The 27,553-nt window shown below is 39.8% G+C and overlaps 2 protein-coding genes across 2 annotated transcripts in view; one reads left to right on the top strand and one right to left on the bottom strand.

Annotated features, from left to right (window-relative positions):
• MUS81 (MUS81 structure-specific endonuclease subunit) overlaps positions 1-11,793 on the bottom strand; it is a 191,884-nt gene extending 180,091 nt beyond the window's left edge. The window contains exon 1 of the mRNA XM_063437828.1: positions 11,679-11,793. The gene's annotated coding sequence lies outside the window, so the exon portion shown is untranslated. The remainder of the gene's footprint in view (positions 1-11,678) is intronic.
• On the top strand, positions 11,215-26,139 carry CFL1 (cofilin 1). The gene is made up of 4 exons (XM_063437827.1): positions 11,215-11,365; positions 19,579-19,886; positions 21,795-21,871; positions 24,800-26,139. The coding sequence occupies exons 1-4, from the start codon at positions 11,363-11,365 to the stop codon at positions 24,910-24,912; spliced, it is 501 nt and encodes a 166-aa protein (XP_063293897.1). The 5' UTR covers positions 11,215-11,362; the 3' UTR covers positions 24,913-26,139.
• Positions 26,140-27,553: the final 1,414 nt, after the last annotated feature.

Genomic DNA, 27,553 nt, shown 5'->3' with positions numbered 1-27,553 from the left:
CTGAGTAGCGATTTAGCCTGCACTTTTAGTCTAGAGGTGTGCCCATATCTTTCGATCACGGGCGGATGCACATTACTGTGCGCTGCCCGTGCCTTAGACATGCGCTTTGTTCACATGCGTGGCTAGGTAGTTTTCATGCATGGACTCGGGGTTTGAGTGTTTTTTACACACTGCAGCCACCGTACTTTACTCTCCTTTGCCAGAATGACATAACCACGCATGGCTGCGCACAATAGGCGGACCGTTTTCCCCGAGCTCTGTTTTCAATTTTATTTAATCTCAGGTACTTTCATTCAATTATACAATCTGGATTATTTGATGTTTTGATTAAAAAAGATGTGTGTGTTCATAATTGGTGATGTGGTCTTTTATTAAACCTTGACTCCTTTTATCTTTCCATGTTTTTGAGGCTCTGATGCAATGTCTTGATTTATTAATTGAATTATTTTACACATATGTTTATCTAATGAAATTTGTATTTGCACAATGATTATTTGTTTGTATTATGTGTGTATATAAATGCAATTTTGTCACTGCGGTGTTAGCTTGATAAAGACCTGTATAGGTCGAAACGTTGCAATAAACCTGCCTGGAAGCGAGTACAGTGAGTGCCTGAGATTTTTTCATTTATACATACACACACAGACATACATACTGAAATACATATATACATAAACACATACTAACATACACACACACATACTGAAATAGATACACATACATCCATACTGAAATACATATGCACAGACAGACATACATACTAACATACATACACACAAACAGACACACACAGACATAAATACATACTGAAATACATACAAACACATACATACATACAGATAGACACATACTAAAGACATACAAACACATACATACACACACACATACATATATATATAACACAATGAAATTCCAAGTTTTGTAATGTAGAAAAGCACAGGTGTTAAAATTACGGTCTTTTATTTTTTATATATATATATATATATATATATATATATATATATATATATATATATATATATATATACACATACATACATATATATCACTTAATAGACCCATTGACTATTCTCAGCTTATATTGAGATCAAATGCTGTGCATATATCTGTCATGCAAGCATATTTTAAAATTATTTCTCAAAAAATGTTTTTTTTTTTTTTGTTTTTTTTTATTTCTTTTCTTTTTATTGTATAAAAGTTTTAACAATTGCATGTGAGGTACCCCAAAGGCAATCCTCCAGCACATTGAAACAGCCAGACACAACGATATATGTTAAAACACGACAAATTAAACAAGCAAAAAGAAAAAATAAAAAAATTTATAACCAAAAAAAAAACACACCATGACTATTGAAGGCATACATATGCTGGCAATATATTGCAATATAGACACTATGTAGAATTAAACACCGAAGGTTTCCACAAAGAAAGTGCAGTATTCCATTGAAAACCATCATACACATATGTATATTGCAATCGCGCTACATTTGTCCACTGCCAACCGCTATCTGATGGAATTCGCACCAAGAATTTCCATGGTATAGCTGTTATATTGATAAACATAAAAAAAAAAAAAGAAAAAAAAAAAAAGAAAAAAAAAATAATAATAATTTAGACTACAAATATATTACGTTCTCTGAGACTCGATATGGGGGAAGCACAACCCGTTATCATATATTCTGTTTATTTGTCCAGGGTGACCATAGTTTGGCCACATCTCTAGTACCAAAAAAGGGGTTTGATTCCATCCTGTACTGATAATCTATTTGCTCCATAATATTATGCCATATTAATGGGATAGAGGATTTCCAGGCCCTAGCTATACATATTTTAATGGCAAAAAATATATGGGTCAAAAGGTATTTTTGATATTTATCTTGCGAAGGGAAACCAATATTAAAGAGAAAGAGTTGAGGGCTAATTTCTTTTATCTCCCTAAAAATAGAATTAATAAAGCCGAGCATTTGAATTTTTATATTATTAAGACCCCGACACTCCCACCATATGTGATATATAGTACCCTCCTCGTTTCCACATCTCCAACAGTTCCTAGAATATACAGATGATATTTTATATAATCTAGCCGGTACCATGTACCACCTATATATTATCTTTAAGTGTGTTTCATAGAGAGAGACGCTATGTATACAACGCTTAACTAGGAGTGTAGCATTGGTCCATTCCAAAAGTGGAAAGGATTCCCCAATATCTTGTTCCCATTTAACAAAAGAGGTAGCATGAGAATCTTGTTCCATTGATTCTAGCAATTTAGTAAATCTAGAGATCCCTCCCTTCTTTTTATATAATACAATAAGGGGATTAACATTGTGGTCCTTAAGTATGGTCCTAGATAATAGAAAATTCTTAATCCTTAGATATTGAAAGAGATCTCTAGGGGGAAGATTATACTTTTCTTGCAATTGTGTAAATGGGATGGGTTTAAGTCCATCCCACAAATCCGAGATCTTCACTATACCTAGGTGTGTCCAAGATTGGACATTTATATTATCCATTGTATATTGTAGGACCACTAATGGAACCCTATATAATAATTTATCTTCTAGCTTCAATTTTTTATTTAGGATTTTGGAGGTATTGATCATATCTACCAATATACGATTCGAAAGATACTTGGTATCCAGATCACCCAAATTCAACATACCCATCCAAAAGAGAACAAACAGTTTATATCTAGGGCTATCCTCCTGTTCTAAAGTAAGCCACGATTTATATCCCTGTTCCATGTCTAGCCACTGTAAAAGATGAGTCGCCATACATGCTTCATGGATTTTATCTACATCTGGAAATGCTATTCCTCCCTTCTGATAGCTCCTTCGAAGAGTGTCAAAAGCTATCCTAGGTGGTTTATTTGCCCAAATACATTTGGAAATCATGATTTGAAAACGATTAAGGATACCTTTCCCCAGTCTATAAGGAATTGCCCTAAGATAATAAACAAGTTTAGGTATCAGGAATGCCTTGATCATATTTAATCTTCCTATCCATGAGGACTCAATCTTCCTCCATTTGTCTACCAATTGTTGCAAGTCTTTTAGTAATTTATCGTAATTTGTTTGTATCGTCCTCTCTATATCAAAAGATATTTTAATCCCCAAATAACCAATAGTGTCTTTTGCCCATAGGATTTGGAAATGTGCAGTCAGATGATCTTTCTGAGCCTCAGATAAAAAAGAGGCTAAGATTTGAGTTTTTTTCATATTGACCTTATAGTTTGAGAAACTACTATAGATGGATATAACATCCAATACCGATGGAATTGAGACCATCGGATCCGTCAAGGTAAGGAGTACATCATCTGCAAAAAGGGAAACCTTGGTTTCCCCATTAAGAGACTTAACCCCCCTTATATTATTATCCTGTCTGATCAAGGTGGCCAAGGGTTCAATTGTAAGAATATATAGCAGGGGAGCCAAAGGGCAACCCTGTCTAGTACCATTTTTGACCTCAAAATGGTCCGACTCAACGAAAGAATTAGTTATTTTAGCTGTAGAGCTCCTATATAACAACATAGTTTTTTGTCTAAACTGACCCTCTAAGCCGAATTGGCCCATGACAGAGTCGAGGAATCTCCAATTGACTCTGTCAAAGGCCTTCTCAGCATCGAGGGCCATAATGACAGATCCCCATTTATGCTCATTTATTCTATGTATTAAATTAAATATTCTACGTGTATTATCTGTAGTACCTCTCCCTCGCACAAATCCAGACTGATCAACATCAATCAGTTCTCCAATTACCTCTTTAAATCGATTGGACAAGATTTGAGAGAATAACTTTATATCCAAATTAATAAGAGATATAGGTCTATAGTTAGTAATAAGTGTTGGGTCTTTCCCTTCTTTGGGTATTGGAATAATTGAAGCCAATAACATCTCATTTGGGAAGGGGGTATCCGCAGACACCTTCGTGAACATCTCTAAAAGAATAGGGGAAATGAGTCTAGAAAAGGTTTTATAAAACATTGTTGAAAAGCCATCTGGGCCTGGGGCCTTGTTCAATTTTAACTTACCTATTGCTTCGTTTATTTCTGATAGTGAAAATGGGGCATTCAGCATTTCCATCTTTCTATGGTTAATTTTTGGTAATCTAAGACTACTCAGAAATGTATCCATTTCCTCTCTGCTCTTCCCTACCTCCTCCAGGTTATATAAGGATTTGTAAAATTCCGCAAATGCATTTACAATATCCTTTGGTGACACTAAATGTTTATCACCTAAGACAATTTTTTTTATAGATTTATCTTTGAGGTTATTTTTAATTTTATTAGAAAGGTCTTTGTTTATTTTGTTATTGTTATGGTACCATCTTTGTTTAAGGAATAGTATATTTTTATTGACCATATCATAAATTCTCTCTTTAATAGTTTCCCTTAATTTAGCTATTTCTTTGATTAAGTCTTTATTCATCATATCTTTATTTAAACGTTCCTGATTTGCCAATTTTATTCTTAACTCTTGCAGAGATTCTGCCTTCTTCCTTTTAGATTCAGAGCCAAGTTTAATCAATAGTCCCCTTATATAGCTTTTAAGGGTACACCATACCATAGCCGTAGAAACTTCCCCATTATCGTTGGTAATCAAAAAGTTTTCAATTTCGGATGACAAAAGGTCAATGTTGCACTCTGATTTCAGGAGGCTTTCGTTAAGTCTCCACCTTGTCCTTGGTCTAAGACCACCTTTTAGCTTAACCTTAATGAATACTGGTGCATGATCTGATACAACTATGGATCCAATATTGGATTTAATAATAGAACTTAGAAACCCGGCTTTCACCAGAAACATATCAATTCGAGAATAGGTCTGATGGACATTCGAAAAAAAGGTATAGTCTCTCTCACTAGGATTCAAAGTCCTCCAACAGTCAAATAGAGAGTTCCTATCTAGAAATTTAGAAAGATCTGAAACATAGGTATTTACAGATTTATAATCTCTAACATTTTTATGGCTTTTATCCCGTGCTGGGTCCAATACACAATTGAAGTCTCCCCCAATTATGATGTTACCACATGCTAGTTCATCAACCTTTTCCATAAGTTTATCCAAAAAGTCCCCTGGGCACGAATTTGGTGCGTAAATATTAACCAAAGTATATATAGTACCATTAATTTTTGCAATAAGTATTACGTATCTTCCCATTGAATCCCCAGTTAGATGTATCATTTCAAAATTAGTTCTGCTAGAGATTATGATAGCCGTGCCTCTTTTTTTTTTTTTTCCCTCCATATTAGAAGAAAATATCAACGGGAATTTCTTAAACTTCCAGAGTCTCTCTGGGGGATTAATCCAGTGTGTCTCCTGAATAAAAGCAATGTCAATATAGTTTTCATTTAGAAGTTTATAGACCGCTCCCCTTTTCTGTGGTGAATTCAAACCCTGGACATTCCATGATATCACATTAAGTGCCATCATAACGCCTATTGTCCTGGTTACCCCCCAAATCGAGTCTCAGAAAAGGAAAAAGGAAAAAACAAAAACAAAAGAAAAAACAAAAACAAAAAAAATACAAATTTACAATATAAAGTACAAAAAACATAAAAAATACTTCAAGAGAGGGAACAAACCCCCTCTTGGTAATCCAGTGGGGAAACGTATATATATATAAATACATACATATATAAGAAGCCCCCTGAACAAGACCTGCCTATAATTGCAGGAATAGAGACCCTAGCGAGAGGAGGAAGGCCTCCAAACTCTTCAGAGACCAGACGGCATTCTGAGTTTCTAGCCCAAAATCGATCTATGTCAATCCACAATACTGTCAACTTTGACTAGAATGCATGACCACCCTAACCCCTAAAGCCATAACCCAATATATTACTAATCTGACACTACTTGTTGTATTTTACAGCTATCCATTATAATAAAACTAATTTCCCTCTCCTCTCCCTTCCCTCAGTCATTGTAATTCCAAGATATAATATGGAATATGAAACGTATATCGTGAAAGAAGCAAGATAAGGAGACCTGTATAATTATATCTACCTGAACCAGACCTGCCTATAGATGTAGAAGAAATTAAAAATAAAAAATAAACACACTGACAAGAAAAGGAAATTCTCCAGACCTCATTAAAACCCAAACAGTATTCCAAATATCCACCCTTTATTTAACACTATAACCTTCAATGGATCAGTTAGTTTTGTCTGGGATAATGGATCACGTTGGTTAAAAAAAAAAGGAAAAAAAAAAATATTCCAATAGTTACTATTCTAATTCTGTTCAGCATATTTCTCCAACTCTTAAGTATGATAATACGAGTCCTTCCTCTCCTTTCCCCTCCCTTAGTCATTCTGTCTACCTATTTCCTTGATATATATATATACACATAGTCCGACTACCCCTATCTATTGTGATCTAAATCAGCTTTACCTCTTATATATTGTCTTACTATTACCAAATCTCTTCACTCCTTTACCCCTTTAAAGCCCACATAATAACCACAGTTATATCATAAGTGAATAGACCCATACTATGAAATTGTACTATCACTCGTGTAAAGGTAATTTACTTCCATTCTTATTACTGCTAAATAATATCTAATCGTAACTATTGTGACCAAAGCTTATGTTGCTACAAGGTACAAAATGTAGAGTCTCTAGAAAGTTCCTTAATGTCAAACTTCCTATTTGGAGAAGTGTACTAATAATATCTTGCTATACCTATTGTGTTCCAAACAGTGTTAATACAAAATATGTGAAGAAAAAAAAAAAAATTATATTAGTGCTTTATACCATTCTTATATATCTCCAATATGCCACCTTCAATTATCCGTCAGAGATATAACATATAGAATTACCAGTCTCCTATGTAGTTAATTATATCAAAGCGGAGGAGAGTGAGGAAGTGAAGGCATCTTAACAGAAAATATTGTGTAATGACTATATATTATAGCATAATTATATGACTCCCAACATTATCGCAGGTTATCATTACCTTAGACCTTAACTTATGTCATACCCCTTATATGAATACAGTGTAGATTTTTAAATTGCAAATGTTACCAAATGCCCTTATCTATAAATGAACAACCATAACTTTGGACATAACTCTGCCCATGGAGCTTGGGCATTCACTAATCTAATCTGTCATTGATTATTACAAAAGGACAAAGCAAAAAAAAAAAATAAATAAAAAAATAAATAAATAAAAAAATAAAATAATAAAATAAAATAAAAAAAAGATTTATAGTGGTAGTAGTTAGTCGTTGTCTTATTCCAAAAAAGATGATCATTAACTTGAACAACTTAGTAAATAGTCAGTGTCTTGTTCCAGGTAGGTGGTCGTTAATTTAATCAACTCAGGGAGATAGCTACTGTAATTTCCAAAGTTGGATTTTTTCTTGGGCCGCCGAGGCTTCTTTAAGAAGAAATTGTTGATTTTGAAAGGAAACCAGTAATGCTGTAGGGAAACTCCATCTATATTTAATTCCATGTTTCCTCAGAATGCTGGTCTGAACGGCAAATTTTTTCCTTGCCAACCGAGTCGTCAAAGATATATCTGAATATAACTTAATATCTTTAAATTGGGGGTCTGTTATAGCATTTTTTTGTGCCGACTGCATGATTAAGTTTTTAATATAGTTGTTAGAGAAACAGACAATTATGTCTCTAGGTATGTCAGCCGACACGTTCTTTGGTCTGTATAGTCTATGGTATCGCTCGAATGGGAATTCTCCAAGTGACAATTCAGGCATTAGGTTTTGAAAGAAAGATTTTAAGAATTTGTCTAGTTGATCATAATTAATGGATTCAGGAACACCTCTCAATTTTATATTGTTCCTTCGGGATCTATCTTCCAAATCGGTAACCTTTGTCTCTAATGCTTTAATCTTCTCGTCCAATTGATTATATTTTAAGGTTAAATCTTCGTTAGATGTTATATATATATACACATACATACATATATATCACTTAATAGACCCATTGACTATTCTCAGCTTATATTGAGATCAAATGCTGTGCATATATCTGTCATGCAAGCATATTTTAAAATTATTTCTCAAAAAATGTTTTAAAAAATATATATTTTTTATCAATTAGGCAGGTCAACCATTTCTGAACAGGTAAACCAATTTTATCAATAAAAGCCATGGGACTTGTGTGCAGTGCTGTAGCACCTACAGAGGCAGTCCAAATCAGCGGCCAGGTTACAGAGAATGTTCTTAAGCTGCAAGTCCATCAGTGTATTTGCATGGCTGGGCACTTCCTATAGGCCAACTAGGCGGCCACCTAGTGCGCTGTTTAAGAGGGGGGGGCGGCACTGACTTTATGTGCAAGTATGCTCTGCGGCCGCCCCTCTATTATTTCGAGTGTGCCGCCGGCCATTTTACCGGGCGCTAGGGAGCACTTACATTGCTGCTCACTAGTGCCCGTAGAACACCAATCTGGCAGCATCCAATTCAGCCCTCAGAGCCACACCCCCTCCCAGGCATCCAATGCTGAAGAAGCACGAGGGTGCTTCAATTGTTAGCTCCCGCCCCTTTCCCTGTTCGTGGGGGCAATTGTGCGGGAGGATAGCGAAGGCGAGGCTGAGACAGGAAGTGATGGGCCACCAGGCGCAGGCAACATAATGTTCCTTGTTGTGTTTTATGTATTTGTTACTCAGCTGAAAAACAATTGTAAGTAATGTGTAAGCCAGTGATTTTTTTTTTAAGGTAAGATGTGTAATAGTCTGCTTCCGTCAGTATGTTTGTGTATGTCAGCCTGTATGGGTCATTGTGTCTCTGCATGGATCAGTGTGTGTACAGGCATACCCCACTTTTAAGTACACAATGGGACCAGAGCATGTATGTAAAACGGAAATGTACTTAAAGTAAAGCAATACCTTTTTTCACTTCCCAATGCATGTACTGCACTGCAATAGTAATTCACAGGCATAACTGCAACTGCAACTGCAGATTTCCAATGATTTTATTTCCAGTGATTTATTTAGTGATTTCCAGTGGGCTTTTATTCAGTTAAAACAAACAGTAAAAAGAAAAAGCTCATTCCAGATTGTACCATTTATCTTTAATGTTTTACTCATCTGACAACCTTAAACTGGGAGGAAAAGTAAAATAAACCTGCCCACTCTGCCATTTTCTGTCAATACAGTGCCAATTTGTATTTGTTAGCAGCTTATTTGCACACTTTGTTTAGAAACACCTCTTCATCACTGTAAGCATTTATGGTTTAACTTTGACACTCAGAATTGTGGCTAATGCAGCTAAGCTGCTAAGTCATAGTTATAGAAAATGGCAGGATAAACCCTTTCACTGGAGGGCGCAATTGCAGAATATGAACAATGTATGGGCAGAAAATATATATATATGTTTAGCTAGGAGTAGGCATTATAAATTTGAGATAATTAACCTGTGCCATGACAGAAAGTGTAAAAAGTTCTTGCCCCAAAGACACTGAACTGAGCTGCTCTGGGCGAGAATAGAACCTTCCATTTACTGTTCACTCGCGGACAGAAGAGGCGCGGGAATGTCTGTACTCGCGAGGCACCTTTAAGTACACTCGTGGGTATATCTGTTCTCGTGAGTGTATGTAAAGCGGGGTATGCCTGTATATGGGTCAGTGCCTGTGCGTTAGTTTGCATGGATCAGTGTGTGTTTATACTTGAGTCAACATGTGTGTTAGTCTGCATGAGTGGGGGCGGCAAAATATTTTTTGCCTTGGGCGGCAAAAATGCTTGCACCGGCCCTGGCTGGACCTATATATAACATTTTCTCAGAGGTGAGGAAGGAAATGTGGCTGGAGAAATAATGGAGGAAATAAGGCTGTGGTTCATGAGGGAGGAAATGTGGGCTAGGGAAGTGGAGTAAACGTGACTCAGGAAAAAAAGTGACATAATTTGCTGCAGAAAGCAATTTGTCTGAGAAATATTGCAATAAATAAAGGGGGGTTCAAAGTGTCACTGTTTTTTTACCGTATCCATCAGTTTTTTCATTCATTTTTTCAGTGTATTTATCAATCCTTATATCACTTTTTCTCTTTTTATCACCACTAAATTAGATTTTCGTTTCTGAAATTGACAACACAGTTAAGACTATATTTAGAAGAATGTAATAAACACAGATTAGAGACCAAAAATAAAATACATTTTGGGGAATGTTAGAGGGTAAACATTTCTTGGGGAGTTAGAAAAATGTACCTGGGTAAGATATGGGAAAACCATGGTTGGGGCAAGAAACATTATTATGACGACTCTATCCTGTGAGGGTATAACTAGTTAATAAATAAGCTATTAGCCATCTAAAGAAATAAGGGAGCCGCTCAATGTCTCTGCTATGTTTAAAGCAGCACAACCACTACAGCTTTCTACACCAGTGCCTTCCCCAACCTCCACTAGCAACGCCAGAGAAGGAAATTTTTATTAACGCTCCTGAGCTAAGCCCTATGGTCAGTTGTTCACTCTCCGCCAATGAAATTCAGATAACTGTAAATGTAATAGATTTACAATGAAACTGACACAAATAGTTTATTTTTATTTATTTTTTTTAAATGTGTACAACTTATCTGCATTTTGGCAAAATCATATCTGATTTTATCGCAGTATTATATCAGTTGATTAGGTGATTTTCAAATGATTTTGCTTAATCAAAATTGCAATAAATGCCTGTGTGTCATGACATGAAAGTTAATGTCTCTTTGCATGCGGGAAGTAATGGAAAGGGAAGTTTTAATATGCATCTTTTGAATGTCACAGTATAAAATCAAATGTAGGTCAAAATAGGAAAGTTGGCAAATGTTGCATATTTAACTATTTGGGTTAAAAAAAGTGCCATTTATTTAGTCACACCTTGAACAGGATAGTTGATTATATACATATAGATATATATATATATAGAGAGAGAGAGAGAGAGAGAGAGAGAGAGAGAGAGAGTTCAGCCTTCCTCACACCTGTTTTTTGCTGCTGATCCAAAAAATAAAAAATAAAATTTTTCAACAAGCAAGGGAAAAAATTCCATCTTGACCCCAAATATATATATAATATATTAATCCAACCTCCTCTCTGTCAAAACATCCACTAGCCTCACAAATGTAAACCAGCCACTTGCATCCATCAGTCTGTGGCATCCCTTACTGCGCGGCCAACTAAGAAACTACAAGTCCATTCAATAGCCGGACTACAACTACCACAGGCAATGGGCAGCCAGGCAGGAAGTTGCCCCTCCCTCCTCATTGTGCAGAGCTTAAAGAAAGCGGAAGGAGGCAGTGGAGGAGGCTTCATTTCAGTGCGAGTCTGCGAAATAGCGGCACGGTCCTCTTTGCTCATCGAGACACCGTCTGCCTTCCTCTCCTCCCCCCATCCTTTCTCCACCGTTTCCTCGGCCATATTTCTAATTCGGCTTAATAATGGTAAGTATGTGTATCATGGTGGGGGGGACGGGGGGAGGATTGTGGGAGTTGGAGCATCACATCACAGAGACCCCGTTGTTGGAGATGCTGCGGGGGCATCTCCTTCAGGCCGCCATTTTCTGCAGCCGCCGTCATGCTGACCGGCAACCTATCTTTAGTGGCCGCTGAGCCAAGACGCCGGTTGTGTTTTTTGTTCCCACTGTACCTGGCTTAGACTATCTAGCAGCCTCTAATTATCGAACAGCCCATAGTCTTAAAGCTGGTAACGTGTATGTTGACGCAATCTATGGTGACTGCATTGCACACTGCTTACCCGTTATCTCACGGCTGTGATGCTCAGTAACACCTGTAATAATGGCGGCCGCGCTCCCTTTTCTGGCTTTCTCTCATTGATGCCGACTTTACGTTGCGGGAATGAGGGGGAGGGGGGCTCGCTGCGCGCTCACTCTCTCGCGCTCAGTGAGTGTCGCGCGGCGACATGACAGCCCTTTTGGTCCTCGAGCAGCGAGTGCCGTTATATTACTGGGTGTGGCCAAGGGTCGCGTTACGGCTCCATCCGCACAAACAAAACGCCCGCTGACGGACGTTTCATACTCTTGCCTTTTTTTGTTTTGTTTACCCCAGTTTGTCTGGAATATTTCCATGCGCATTTTAATATGCAGTGGTTGTGGTTTTAATATGCAGTGGTTGTGGTTAACCCACCCGAGACCGTGAGTGACGGCAGGAATGGTGCCGTGCCACGGGCGGGTGCGGTAAATTGTCAGTTGGCTCACAGGGCAGTCTGAAGGCTCGCGTGCGCCTGGTATTTGGAGGCGCGCGCAATCCGTTAATTTTTTTTTTATTTTTTTTTTTCTCCTTGTCTTTCTGTGACTGACTGTCCGCGCGCCCTGCGCTCCCTCCCGCCGTTACATGTCTCCGAGCTAGTTGGTGAGGCCGTGTCAGTGGCGAGCAAGTCCGCCTGTGGTACACATATATTAAATGTATGAGCAACTTCTAGCTGCTGTCAAGCGTTGAACATCCGTTGTGACCACACTGGGATCTGATGTGGAAATAAATCCTGGGCATGATAATGTCCTCCTTCCCTGTGTTCTCTCAGGGATAGGCCGCTTTCAGCACTACATAACCCATAATGCTCCGCAATGTACCAGAGTCAGAGAGATGCAACAGTCAGCGCCCCTAATTTGGATGGCATGTTTCTAACTGGAACAATATATTGTGTTTTTTATTTATTTAGCACCAAGCCTCAAACGGCCCTTTCGGACAACTGGTCAGGAGTTTCCCAAAAAGAGAACTTGACACATTACTTTTGTATATTAAACTTGCAGTTAATGCAGAAGCTAAAAAAAAAAACACTGATTCTGATCAGTTTTTTTTTTTTATTGTAAAAGGAAAGTTAAACTAAAACACAAATATAACTGTAGACTACTTAATTTTTATTTTTAATAAAAAAAACTTGAGCATCCACACAGTTTCCTCTCTGCACCAATTCTCTAATGCGATCAGTAATGTCAGATGGTTCTAGTAGAGAATGCAGGCATATTGTGCATGCACAGCAATTGCCTTGATCTGTCAGTCCTATGCTAATTTGAGAAGCAATGGCTGCTTTAAGTCAACTTGGTGCTTGCCGAGTCAGAGCGCATCCTCCTCCTAACTCTCTGTATAGCAGACTAAAGAACCATTTACTGTGGCTGGACCACCAGGGATCATGGCCTCCCTCCAAATTAATTCAGATTGGTGAGTAACTGTTCTAGTCTCTAGGCAGACGTCCCAATCTGGGATTTTTTTTTTTTTTTTAACCTCCCTCCCGACTACACTACATCTAGCTGCATGCGCGTTTGTGTGTGTGTGGAGATGCACTCTTCAGTCTTTATGAAAATGTAAAGTGGTATTTAATGTATCAAAAGATTTACATACTTCCGATCGACATTTCAACCCATTCGGGTCTTTATTTTGTGACCGGTCCTGGGTGCCACCATCTTAGTGTGGGCAGGTGAAGGCCCTGTGGGACACATCTGCCCACACTAGAAAGCACTGTGAAATTCCCGCGCATGCCCAGTAAAACACCTGGAATTTCGTCCATTTTTGTCAGACTAAAATGAATAGAAATTTCAAACTAATGAACGAAGACCTTCGTTCGTTTGGTTTATTACAAGGACGAATCTACCGGCTCGCTGTTCCCTCCTTGTAATATGTGAACATGGAAGCGGCGGGGAGCAGTGCTCCCCACCACTTCCAAACTCCCGCCATGCGCCCCTCCCATTCTATGAGAGTCAATGGTGCATTTCCGAATGTTTGCAAACAATAGGCACCAAGATGCTTCCACTGACCTGAAGAGATCCTTGGTGTACATGAGTGAGAACAGACGAAGGTCTGCATATGGTACCGGGCAGCATGCGAGTCGTGTGTATTTGTAGCAAGAGACAAGTTATTAGTACTTGTGCAGGTCACAATGTATTCGAGATGTTATCATGAGGGGTATCCCGATATGCATAACACACTAAACCTATTTAAACATTTTTGTAAAGATACGAGGCACTCGAGATCAGCAAGAATCATGAGACTAAACGGGAAGCTTTAACTGATCAGTTATTGACTTCGCTGGACAACATATACAAGAGTATAAATCAGATTAGGGGATGTTGCTATGTATCAAATTAACAGGGAGAAAGATGAAACCGGGATATGTTAAGACACATAGTTCCCTAGGAGGTTTTCACAGGCTTTTGTGCTCAGTATGAAAGTCTAGGTGAAACAATTCTCTCTAGCACACCTAATGCGCTTCACCATTGAACTTGCGGTGTTTGCCCTCTCTTGCGCTGTCTGGGAGCTCATTCAGCCGATTCCTGCTGAGGCTGTATGATAGTTCTGCTTCCCAGCGAGGCGGCAGTGCAAGCCTTTGGACCCAGGTGTAGGCCAGCTTGCAGGGTCAGGATGATGCGTTGTATACCGCTGGCTTGGAAACCTGGCAGGCGGAGTAAGTAGGCTTGCCGGGTTTGGTTGCGTAGCTCGCCGACTTCGATCATGTCTTGCCCCAGTAGTTTTAGTTTCTGCGGCAACTTGTGCTGAGCTAGTTAGGTGGGTCTGCTTTCTTTTCAGCCACTGTGAGTTGGGAGCCATGTAAAGTTTGATCGTTTAAACATCGGGATGTTGGAGTTTTAGTAGGGTCTCGCACGGAGCTCTCACTTGGTGCAACCAGTTGGCTCAGCGGGCAGGCCCTGCTTTATTTTTTAAACCACCCGGGAGAACGTCTTGTTTGATGTCATGGTGAATTGTATATGACCCCCATATTGGCATAAGAGATTAAAATTTCCCAAATGCCCCTACTAGCTATGCTGCATGCAGGGGCATGTCTACTAAACAGTGAGCAGCCAGTGGCCTGCCACTCCCCAAATCAAAGGGGGACTTGGCACAGGTCCCAAATTGGTTATCCTTAGATTTTTATATAGTTGCATGGAGATGCCTTAGGAACTGACTGCATGTTTATTAATATGCAGTCTGTGGCCACTGGTAGCTTTAGCAGTTTGCTTTCATCCAGTGGGTTTGGCGTGCTCCTGTAGCTATGGGGATGCCGTCAGACCTACGTAACAGGTGGGCAGAGTGTCTGTTGACGTGGGAGTTTCCACACGCAGTAGGCGTGCATTATGGGCATCCAATTGCCGAATAGCATCGGTAGTTGTCCTAGTGATGCCAGATTACTATGGAGGCGGGCCATGCCTCTGATGTTTTAGGAATCACTCAGGTGTGCAGCCAATCTCCAGAGCAGTAGGCCCAACCCACTTAATGAACAGCTGGGGGTGGTTAGTGATTCATTTATTCAGTATAAAAGCAGTTTATTTGTATTTGATTTCTTTGTGTCCTGATGAAAGTTCCAACCCAGAACTGAAATGTCTACAATTCGTGACAATAAATTACTTTATTGGAAATCCAGGAGTGCCGGCAAGTTTTCTGTTTTGCAGTCTAGAAGTGTGGTTAGGCCCCCAGTGTAATTTGGATGGAGTTAGGAGTGCAAAGGCTTGGACTACTTTAATAAATATAAGTATGTACCTCGGTTTACCAATTTAATGCATTCTCCGGGCCTTACACACATCAGGTATGGCCTCGTGTGATATCTCTTCATATAACTTCTGCTGGCCACCTTTTTTAGTGAACATAGGGAACTAATAATGAGTAACCAGGTATAACATGAAGTACATTGAAGCCCTTTAGCTGTGAGCTGACTTCCTAGTGGTCCGCTAACCTTGAGTCATGTCATCCTCAGGTTAAGCATGTTCATAGGCTGCGTGTATGGTTGTAGGATGTTTGGTCAGTGTAGTAGTGTATGTCAGGGGTTAGGTCAGTGTCGTAGAGAAGGTTATCTCTACTTTGCCGGGTCGGAGAGGTGTTTCCAGAGTTATAGCATGCCTAGGGGTCGTTGGTTGTTGCGGTCTTGGGGAGCCATCTAAGACATGTTGGGTGGAGCAACCCAGGGCCAGCCCCCCAGATCGGTCCCCGGTTGGGTGTGCGTACGTCCGGGCTGGCCAGGATACCTGGTCAGGTGCGTCTCGGACGTTTCTTATTGCGAAAAAAACTTGTAAACCGAAAAATGGTTTCCCATAGGAATGCATTAAAAACCAATAAATCCGTTCTGGAGGTCAGAAAAAAGTCAAAATGAGCTGGCATGGAAACAAACCCACAATGCAGAACACACAGTAAAGGGCATGCAAATGATGAAGCTCAGCTCCCTACTGTTCCACCGCTTGTGAAATGTACCCAAACCTACAGCAAAAAATTGCAGGGCTCCTCTTTTACTCAGGAGACTTTGCTGAACACAAATTGGTGTTTAGAAACTGTAAAACATTTGAAAAGTGTATGGTAGCCCACAAATGAGAGAGATCCCCATGATGGCATACCATTTGCAAACGTAGACAACCCGTGGGGTTGTGGTTTTTTTTTTTTGGTCTCTTAGTCTCCAACACTGGCCAAAGTTAGCGTTCATAATTGTGTTCTACATTTAAAAAAAATAAAAAATGCTAACTTTGGCCAGTGTTTGTGACTAAGTGGCTACTGAGGTGTGATTCAGATTTATGACAGATGTGTTACAATGTTTCAAACTGATACGTTTGAAAAATATATATTTTGAAACCTGTCCTTTATAGCTGTATAACTTGCAAAAAAGCTAACATATGAACATTATGTATTTCTAAACTATTTAGCACGGGTGTTTTTTGGCGGTTGTAGATGTGTAACAGATTTTGGGTGTCAAAATTAGAATTTTTTTTTTTTTTTTTTTTTTTTTTTTTACACACTTATTATAAATAATTTTTTATAGTAAATGATAAAAGTATCCTTAGAAAGACCGTTTAAGGGTGATAAACTGTATAATGTGTGGGTACAGTAAATGAGTACGAGGAAAATTATAGCTAAATACAAACACCACAGAAATATAGAGCTCTGGTCCCTAAGGGGTTAAGAGATAACAAGGCACACCAGAGAGGACCACTAAGGAGGAGAGGAACAATAAATATTCTTGAAAACAAAATCTGACTGGCATGTATATTTTGTGCATTTACCCCCCCAAAAAAATATTAATGTTTAGTAAACTGTAGAAATTTGTTTCTTTTTTCAAAACGGTAAATGTACAGAGTATCGGTAAGTTATCGGCCTAAAAGTTCAGATTATCAGTATCTGCTCTAAAAATAAGATATCGGTTGATCCCTAGTAAGTTTGGCATGACAGTGCCACTTTAAGAGCTGAATGCTACACACTACATACTTCTCCCTATATACCAAATAAAACAATATTGGCTTTGGAACATTTAATATAGAAAGTCACTGGAACTTCAGGGGGTTAATATCAAGTGCAGTAGTCATCTCATTTTGTCCACTACTGCTGGGTGTTAAGTGTGAGAGACGGATCAGAATACAATGAGCCTGAAATTCAAACCCTGGACTATTTTGAATCTTAAACTGACTTATGCAACAAATCTGAGGTTGTAAGTTTATAATGGGTGGGACGGTTTATGTTGGTTCCGATCTGCCCTTTAGGCCTCTGTTGTTCATCTAACCGGAACAACCAGTTGGTGGGTCTAAAGCTCTTAGCACCATGAACAATAGAGCTCATGTAGTCTGCATATTCTAAGTCAGGCTCTCTGAGTTCTTAAATAGTTGTTCGTTTTAATGCACTCAAACAGCTCTTTAACCCCCTTAAGGACCAAACTTCTGGAATAAAAAGGAATCATGACATGTCGCACATGTCATGTGTCCTTAAGGGGTTCAATATTACTGAACCCATATCTGCAGCCATGACAATGTCATAACATAGGTGTTTCAAATTTGTTGCAGTAGAAAAATAAGCTGTGTGCCTAGGCACACCCTAATCACCGTGGCCCACGCTATGTGCCTCTCTCCGTGGCCCGGTGAGGGAGATCTTTGATCTCCCTTACCAACCCACAGGAAGTGAGGGAGGCAGGAGAGGACCCAGGGGGGAGCTCTTGCCAGCAGTGTTGCTACTGTTACCACGGCAACGCTCAGATCTCGCAAGAATGAACTCTAGCCCCGCAGGATGCAGGGCTAGAGTTCACTCGGGCTAGAGTTCACTCACCACTGGACCACCAGGGATGGCAGCAGCACGGTCCCCCCTCCCTACAAAAGTTAGAAGGGAGGGGGGATATTAACTAAACGGCCCCCACACAAACATACAGCGTACACAACACTCACACTAACCGCACCCTTACACACAAACACATCACCCTTACATACACAGCACCCATACACACAGCTGTGTGTGTGCACACCCTTATACAACAGGCTGCACACACCTATGTACATAAGCAGAGGTTGTACACAGTGGTGAAAAGCAGTTGGTGTTTAAGAACCATCTGTCTCACCATTTTTAAGTGGAAAGATAACATGATCGCCACAGGATATAAATTTACTTTTTTTTTTTTTTTTTTTTTTAAGACCTTTAAATGAGTAGTCTTCAAATTAGACTTTGCATCACTTAACCCCTTAAGGACACATGTCATGATTCCCTTTTATTCCAGAAGTTTGGTTCTAAAGGGGTTAAAGCTGCTCTGCACTGTCCAGTTTTCTCCACCCAAAATGTCTTTCATAAAGACTGTTGGAGTTTGTGTGCTCTCTAGTGCGTGCACCACTGAGCAGGTGAAGCTCCAGGAAAGGGAGGGTCAGGAGGAAGGCACCTTGCTACAAGTTAAATATACAAAATGTAAAATACCCCAGAACTGTTTTTAACTAGTGCAGTCCTGGTATAGATCTACAACGCATGCAGAGCATAAGGGCGTTTAAGGGACTCTGAGTCGCTTAGTATCATGGAGGTGCTTCTAGAGGTTGTCTGATAAACTGCTACTGGAGGCAGTCTTAGTCCTGCAAGGTAATTATTGCAGGGGTAAATGGGACAGGCACTACACCTAGACCACTTCAATTAGATTAAGTGGCCTGGGTGCCTCTATTGTGCCTTAACACAAACTATGAAAGGAATACACAAGTGCACATGCAGAATTTCTTTCAAGTGCATGGAGAATCATTGGTATCACACCTCACCCTCTACACCAGGGTTTGAGATATATGCTTTGAATCTAGGAGCCAGTGGTGTGTTTGTTTGTGGGGTTTTTTTTTTTTTTTACATCAAAGCTGTTTAGTCACACTGCCACTTATTGTGCAGAATCTTTGATGTAAACCCTGCCTTTTCAGTGAAGAAATCCTCCAGTTTTCAGTGTGAGCCCTAACACCATACACCCTTGCTTGGGTGGTGTTCTATGGAATGTTTAGCTCAGCAGTAAGTACTTTTTATTCTTCTGAACCTCTGCAAGCCAATGTCTGCCTGTGGCTTTATGTGCTTGTAGCTGCAGTATAAGATCTAAAATGTTAGATCACCCTGTCAACAAATGCAGTGTTCTATATATTTAGTTATAGAGCAGCTGTACATTGTTCATCTGATTGGACAGGGTGATCTCTCAGAACACATAGGCTACAGAGAGGACAGAGGCTGTGCAAGATTACATTTAAAGGGTTACTTTAAGCATCATAAACAATACAGCCTGCTGTAGTTATGGTGCCCCAGTAATGAGGCAAACCACTCTTACAATTTTATTTTTATTTATTTTTTTTTTTTTTGGCCTACGTTCCCATGCACAGAAATTACACTAAAGCCTGGATCTCTAGTTGTATTGCAGCTGTCTGAAACTTAAATCATGACTCTTGACACTTTCTTTCCAGGCTTCAGGTGTGGCTGTGTGTGATAAAGTTATCAAAACTTTCAATGACATGAAGGTGCGCAAAACTTCCACCACAGAGGATATGAAGAAACGCAAGAAGGCTATCCTCTTCTGCTTAAGTCCTGATAAGAAAACCATCATCCTAGAGGAGGGCAAGGAAATTTTGGTTGGAGACATCGGTACCACAGTTGATGACCCCTACAAGACATTTGTGAAAATGCTACCCCTGGATGACTGCCGTTATGCCCTCTATGATGCCAGCTATGAAACAAATGAGACCAAGAAGGAGGATCTGGTTTTCATCCTCTGGTGAGCATGTGCAAACTAGGAAAGATATTTATAAATCTGCTTCTAGGCTGGGGGGAGGGGGAGTAATGTAAAATAAGACTGAAGCTAGATGTCCATTTTGTATATAACTTAGTGTGTAATTGGTTCTTGTGCCTCTATATATAATCTGTTGCCTGAAAATGGCTAAACCGCATCACAATGGTCTCATAACAAATTGTGCCTTTCATCCAACAAACCCTTTGTGTAAGTAACAAAGGGCCACATGTGTAGTGTAATAGCCTCTTCTTCTGTCACTTACCTGGGTCCAGCGCTGATGTCCCTCAGCACTGGCTCAGCTCCTCTCCTGTCGGCGAGGGAGACCTAATGAGCATACGTGGCAATAGCACCCAGACCACTTCAATGAGCTGAAGTTGTCTGGGAGCCTACAGTGTCCCTTTTAATGTTCATGATCATTGCAACTTTATTCTGTGTTTTTCTGGGTTGGTAAGGTTAGAGGTGGGGGGAGGAGGGGGTTCACAATGGGCTCTTGGCAATAATTAACAATCTGTCCATGAGAAGGTGAATGGTGGCAATGTGACTTCCCTGTTGGCAACAGGGAAGTCCGTTCAAGTGTTAACCCTGCATTCAAATCTGCATGTGTGCAGGTGAGGGCTAGCAGTGCACTGGAAATGAGTGGTTTTTAATATTTCCAAAAAAATGGGCTTCTATTGTGGGTTTGACTACTAGTTTAGGCAAGATTTATAATAAAACAACTTCCTGCTTAGAGTAACACCTATATTAATCAATTGCAGAAATGTCTGACGTTACAACATTTCTTCCCATCTGATATCAATTTTCTACAGTTAAGGAGTACATTGTATGTGTGTGGGACAAAACTGATGGGCCAGCAACTTCCATGATGTGGTCTTTGACTGACTGTCTGTACTGAGCAAATTTTAAACTTGAACACAACCTGGTGGTTTGTGGTCTGTTTTTTATGGGGGGGAGGGGTTTGGGTCCCCCAATTAAAATAATCTGGCACATTGGGAGAATATGAAAACACCCCACCTTCAAGAAGCTCTCTTCTGGGAACAGTGTTGCTTCGCTATGGTAATTCCTAATATCCCTGCAGATCGCTTACCTCTCATGTGTTCTGGCCCACCTGCTTATGTAGCAATTAATACTATAAAGTAACAAGAAGCAGACTGTCTATATTGCTGTGTGTATTCCCTTAAAGTTGAGGGATAGGCAGCCGTCGGCTCTCCAGATGTTTTGGACTACACCTCCCATGATGCTTTGCCAACATTATGTGTGTAAGAGCATTATGGGGGATGTAGTCCACATCTGGAGAGCCAAAACTGTTTTAGCAACTTTCATTGTCTTGTTTTGTAAGACTACTATAGTGAAATACAACTTTTTATTAAACCCTAGAAAAAGCAATATTTGCTCACACCCAATTCTAGAGCTCTGAGGCAGTGTTATGGGGGCGAGACAAGGTGCTGGCGAAGTGTCACACAAATGGAGCTGTGGGGAAGGGGCAAAGGAGAGGCTTTAGTCTGTTCAATTAAAACCTACAGGATATTTAATAAATTTATACCTATCCGGATTACTAAAATGGCATTTCATTTAAAAGACGGACTAAAACTAAATAAAAATTTGCTGCCAAAATTAACACAGCTCTGAGGAAAGTAGTGCTCATTTATGAATCTGTCACACAGTCTAGAAGTCCTGCCAAATTGTATTGCACAACACAAACGTGGACACCCAGAAGTATTTTGTGCAGCAGTGACTCCCTTTCAAGAATAGATGACTAAAATTCTGTTTCAAAAGGCACTAATAGCCGCTATACAACTTTACTGTACATATTGGGCAAACTATAAGCACGTTTCTTTAGATTACTATAAATATGTTAATTTCAAAATGGTGTTATATTTATTTTCCTCCTTTTAGGTGCCCTGATAATGCTTCACTGAAAAGCAAAATGATCTATGCCAGTTCTAAAGATGCACTCAAGAAGAAAATGACAGGTGAGTTGCTGCTTCTAATGGATTATACTCTAAAGCACTGGATTAAAAGCTCATAGGCTGTGCATAGTGTGCCTTCCATAAGGCAAAACTGAAGGTTTTGTGCAAGTAGTAGTTTGTTACGTAGTGTAGCCTTTCCAGTTACTAGAATACTCACTGGCTTCAATTGTCATTTAATGAATTAAATGTTAGACAAAGCTGACCTCCTGTTAAAGGAATATTGGTGCATATGCATGTACAGTCATGGGAAAGGGTACACTCTCTGAATTCTGTTTCTCAGGTTGTATTTACCCAATGTTTAAGGAACAACATGACATACAAGATGCATATTCGCCTGTGTACCCAAAAATCTTCCCCGGCCCCGGCCAACTCTACAAAAGCCGATGTTTTAGCATTCAGGTGTCGATACAATGGCAAGGAGACATCAGCAATGTTCTTGGAGAAGAAATTGCTGCTGGCCATCAAACTGGGTTACAAGAACATTTCCAAACAAATTAAATTCTGTCATTGCATCTCACTCTACAGGCCTACATTGGCATGTTAAAGTTCATGACCGTACAATGAGACTGTACAAATATGGTTTGTTTAGAAAGGAGAGAGCCTCTTCTCTCTAAAGAACATGGCAACACAGCTTAGGTTTGCGAAGTTGCATCCGAAAAAACTTCCGATACAGACAAGACCAAAGGCATAACTCACAGCATCACTGCATATCAGTACAAACCCCTCATACACCTGTCTAGAACTGGTGGAGGTGTGATTTGGGCTAGTTTTGCAGCCACAAGAACCTGGGAACCATGGTTAGTCAACCATGAACTCCTCTGTATACCAAAGTATTCTAGAGTTAAATGTCAACTGTCCAAAAATTGGATCATGTACTAGGACAATGATCCCAAGAACACCAGCAAATCTACAACAATGGTTGGTTGGAAAAGAATCAAGGTGTTGTAATGGCCCTGTCACAGTCCAGACTTCAACCTAAATGAAATACTGGACCAGGACCTTAAGAGCTGTGTGTAAATGCCAGCAAAACTCAATGAACTAAAGCAGGGCTTGACAAATCCTGGTTGCCATTGCAACTAGAAAGCTTGCCCTGGCGCCTGGGATTTGCCAGCTCTGCAGGGAATATTGGAGCCGGCCACCCTAAGGAGGATGGAGGTGACCGACTGAGGCAGCATGGAGCCGGCTGCAGTGAGCAGGATGCCGCTCGTGGGGGCGTTGTAGTCGGCGCGCAAGGGAGCAGTGCTCTACCTGTAGTTGCTCTCTGCTCCCTTGTGCTCTGTGTAATGGTGCCAGGAGCTGGAACATGACACCGCCCCGGCATCATTACAGAGAGCAGCTACAGGCAGAGTAGTGCTCACTCACACGCAGGATGAGAGCAGCCCCACTGGACCCCAGGATAGAGAAGCTGAGTTGGTTTCAATAAAGTGTGTGTGTGTATATATGTATGGGAGTCTGTCAGAATGTGTGTGTGTGTGTGTGTGCGCGCGTTTAGGCACCAGCACCCTATATGGCTGAGATTATCAATCTTTATAATCTCGTCTAAGCCAATGCTTTCCCTTAGGAAAGCATTGGGAGGATTTTGTGCATGCGCAGGAAATGTGCCAACCCACATCTCCTCATAGAGATGCATTGAGGAACATTCAGCGCCTCCATGCAGAGCTTGGAGACTCTCCACGTGGATGCTGCCTGGACTCTCTAGTGGCAGTCTGAGTGACTGTCACTAGAGGGGTTACTAAAATGCAATGTAAACACTGCATTTTCACTGAAAAGGTAGTGTTTACTGTCACGGGAGTCGTAACCAACACGCAGGAAAGAGGAAACCACAAAAGGTGGATCTGAAATACTTATTACAGAGCCTTAGAATGGCTGGACTTAAAACTAAACAAGAATCGGGGTCAAGAATAAATCAAGAACAGGAATACTTAGAGTCAAGGCAGTCGGGGTCAGGATACCAGAAATCACTAGGAGCACTAAATGAGGTTCTAACAAACCACAATAGGGCAATGAATGGGGTCTTAAACAAGCCTTAAATCGGCTTACTTATGTTCTGATAGGTCCACGTCATCACTTCGATCCAAAACAGATTAGGATTGCAATGATGACACGGTCACTTTAAGATTGGATGTGACGTCCACATCTATATACAGACATGCAGTCGCGTAGTTCAGTCAGACCTCACTGCAAGGAGGAGGTAGACTAGGATCGAGGGAGGTGATGAGGGGGTTTCCCTTGGTCTGTGGGGATTGGCGGAGGTAAATGCCACATTTACACTGAAAAGCCTGCATGGACAGGCTGTAGACACCAGCTGTAGTGGTTCTAGTGACTATAGTGTCCCTTTAAGAATTGCATTTTTCTTGTTTAAAATTACTGGCTCCTAACAATCTTTTTAGGTGGCTCCTAGATTCCAAATAAATTTGTCAAGCCCTGAACTAAAGAAAGTTGTAAAGAATGGGCCAATATTCCTCATGTGAGGTACTGTTAAAGTGATTGTTGCTAAAGTGGTATAAGGTGTAATTTGGTTGTTCACTCATGGTGTCTCAACTTTTAGCTTTATTTATGTTGAATCATGACACGCTGTAATGTTGTGTTTACCTAATTTTAAGACTGGCTAAGGGAAGACTTGACAAATTTGCTTTAAATCTAGGAACAAATTTTTTATTTTTGTTGGCTTTATTTTCAGCAATTAATACAACTCTTAAAGGGACACAAGCCACAGAACTGTCCTTGCAGAGAAAACAGATTATGTCCTGATATGTAAAACCACATAATTCAAAAAGGATGTATCTTTTGATACAAATACAAAGGATGTATTTCTTGATCTATGTATGGCATTTTGCATGCCTTTTTGAAAGTCTAATGAAGTGAGTTCTTGTACTGCCATGTAGTAACCAGACCTTTATTCATAACTTTTTATTTTTTCACGTTTTGTAGGTATCAAGCATGAGTTGCAAGTAAATAACTTAGAAGACCTAATGGATCGTTGCATTCTTGCTGAAAAACTTGGAGGCAGCAGTGTCATTTCCCTGGAAGGAAAGGCCTTGTGAAACCCCCATCCCATTCCTTACCCAGTGTCTGTGCCACTCCTTAAAGGGGCTTCCATGTACCCATGATCACAAAGTGTCCCCTTTGTAGACCCTTTATTCACAATACTTTTTTTTTTTTTTTTTTTTTTATTATTATAACTGACACGCCTACAAGCGGGTACCACCTATAAACACCTTCTGTAGACAGGCCCAGCCTTCCTCTTGGTAACCTGCCTTTTGGTCTCCACCTTTAGATTTGTTTTTTCTTATTTGGGCCTTGAAACATTGGCAGCTTTTCAGTACAAATTTGCACATTGGCTTTTTTCATTTTTAATTTATCTTTTTTTTTTTTTTTTTTTTTTGCTGCCCTGTTCCACTGCAATCTGCATTTATCTTAGAAGTTTGAGTTATTTTTGCCAAATGCAACCTGGCAGCATATATCCATCCTGCTATATATTCTATTCTTCTGTACATGAGCTGTAACTGTAGATATTCCCATTGTGCTTTGAATTCAGGAGGATCAAACAGCTGAGTGGTTCCTACATTCCTTTGCCTATTTAATAACTGCATACCATTTTCATTCCTTTTTTTTTTTTTTTTGGCAAACTATTTCAGCCAATGAAGTACTCTTAATTTAATGTTTACTTTAAACTTGAGATTACGGGACACCGCCCCTTCCTTAGCCCTGTATTCCATATTTTTGCATTTGAAATAGATGGCCGTATACACTAAATATTTTGCCAATTTCTCTCTGCAAATTACATAATTTCATAGTTGAAGAGACTTGCGTCCATCAAGTTCAGCCATGCTCACATGTTTTTGCTGTTGCTCCAAAAAAGGCAAAAAATCCAGTCTAAAGCCCAAATGTATGGCCCTCTGCTCCTCTACTATTATGGATAAAGGGTCTATTTTTGGGAGGGTGTAGATTTTGTTTTCTGTAGAAGATATTCACCTTTAGTACCTCTTGTCCCTACACCTCAAAGTCAAACAAACATTAACTGCGGTCTCCAATTTATTTTTTCAGAGCTCTTTACTCAATTGAGAATTGTGAGGAACTTAAACTTCAAGGTCAGCATAAACAAACTGGAAGCATTGTTGACTTGGAGAATTTTTCATTTTGGATTTCTTGACCATAGATGTTAAATTCTCTTAATTTCCAACACTTTTCACTCTAGTAAATAACTCTGTTTGTCTTGTGTTACTAATAGTCATACTGGCAAATCTAACATTAATAAACTTATAAAGGTATGTGACTTGCGTTGCTTATTTTGTTAAAAAAAAAACTGTAAAATAAGGTTTCTTTGTGTAACTAGATGTACTTGACAGTAAGCAGTATGACTAATATCTACAAAATGACTTTCTCGACAAACTGTCTGGACCAAGGTAATAACTGAACAGGAAAAAAAAATAAGCTACAGGTGATATTGTAGAATTTGCAATTGTGCCCTGCAAGCCACTGAACAGATTACAAAACCTATTGTATCTTAAAGGGACATTCTACTGCCCAAATGTGCAAAAAGAATCCTGTTCGCGTATATACGTATTCATTGAGATATAACCTCAATGAGTACGTACATGTAATCATTGGTAAGATTTATTAACTGTGCTTGGTCTGGAGGATCTGAGTAAGTTGCTCTGTGGGAGAAAGACATTCCTCACTAACTTCTGTTTTGTGTCGTTGTGTCCCCCTTCCCTCCCAGCACACTTATAAACAGGTTGTGTGTTTTTTGGTTTGTGTTTTTTTTTAAATGGGAATAATCGTCACCCATAAAGCAATTCAGCAAGCTGAAGTTCTTTCTCTGGGTGTGGAGTGGTCCTATAACTTAAATTCAAAACATGAATGCTGCATGCATTTTTAACTATCTGAATTGTGAATTTGAGAAATAATTGGACAGTCTTGTATCTATGAATTTCTAACTGTCCTGCTTGCAGTTAAGAAGGTTCCCCCATCCCTTACCAAAGAGTAGTTTATTTATAGGCGCATGAAGCACCAATACAATTTAATGCATTTGGTAGATTTTGGCCTCATAAGTTTTTTTTTTTTGTTTTTTTTTTTTGTTTTGTTTTGTTTTTTTTTTTCTCAAATCTTAATAGTTTTTGTGAATGTTTTTGTAGAATTCTGCACCATCAGTCTGTCTCCTTATCCCTTCATGCAAGAAATACTTCCTTATCAAAGGTATACCGTCTCAAGCAGGCTCCATGGGAGAGAAACTAGAGACATGTGGTTATAGCCTTTTGTGGCTGAGTACATCTGCCAAGTTTGCTGCAACTGGGAAACCTGGAGCATTTCCGCAGTGAGGCCCCACATTGAATTGGGTCTATCTGGAGCTTTACTACCCTGGAACAATCTGGCTTGTGGAACTATAGCAGTCTCCCCCAACACTAGCGCAGACTTGGTGAAGGGTAAAATCTGCATTTTGATCCAGAGAGAGATGGAAGAGCGCTACAACGGAGGCATGGCTGCTAGGGGAAAGTCCGGTGAATACAGCTAATTCAGGAAGAGGTGGAGGGTTAGTGAGCCATGTATCAATCCAAGGTAATCAGGCGGGGAAACTAGTTTAGTTCATGTGAGAAAAGGGTCTCTGGGGATAAGCGCATAGTCTGTAGGCAGAAGGCTAGCCTTAACGCTCCTCCAGGAGCCCGTGTCATGGGAGCAGCGTTT

The sequence above is a fragment of the Pelobates fuscus genome, chromosome 12 (genome assembly GCF_036172605.1).
Source record: "Pelobates fuscus isolate aPelFus1 chromosome 12, aPelFus1.pri, whole genome shotgun sequence".
Classification (NCBI taxonomy): domain Eukaryota; kingdom Metazoa; phylum Chordata; class Amphibia; order Anura; family Pelobatidae; genus Pelobates; species Pelobates fuscus.
The sequence above is the reverse complement of the archived record's forward strand: the minus strand, read 5'-3'. Positions and strand labels throughout refer to the sequence as shown.

What these genes read in the sequence shown, in the direction of transcription:
- CFL1 (XM_063437827.1), top strand. An exon ending in GATCTGGTTTTCATCCTCTG is followed by an intron (nt 19,887 to 21,794) that starts GTGAGCATGTGC and finishes TCCTCCTTTTAG; the next exon opens with GTGCCCTGATAATGCTTCAC. An exon ending in ACTCAAGAAGAAAATGACAG is followed by an intron (nt 21,872 to 24,799) that starts GTGAGTTGCTGC and finishes CACGTTTTGTAG; the next exon opens with GTATCAAGCATGAGTTGCAA.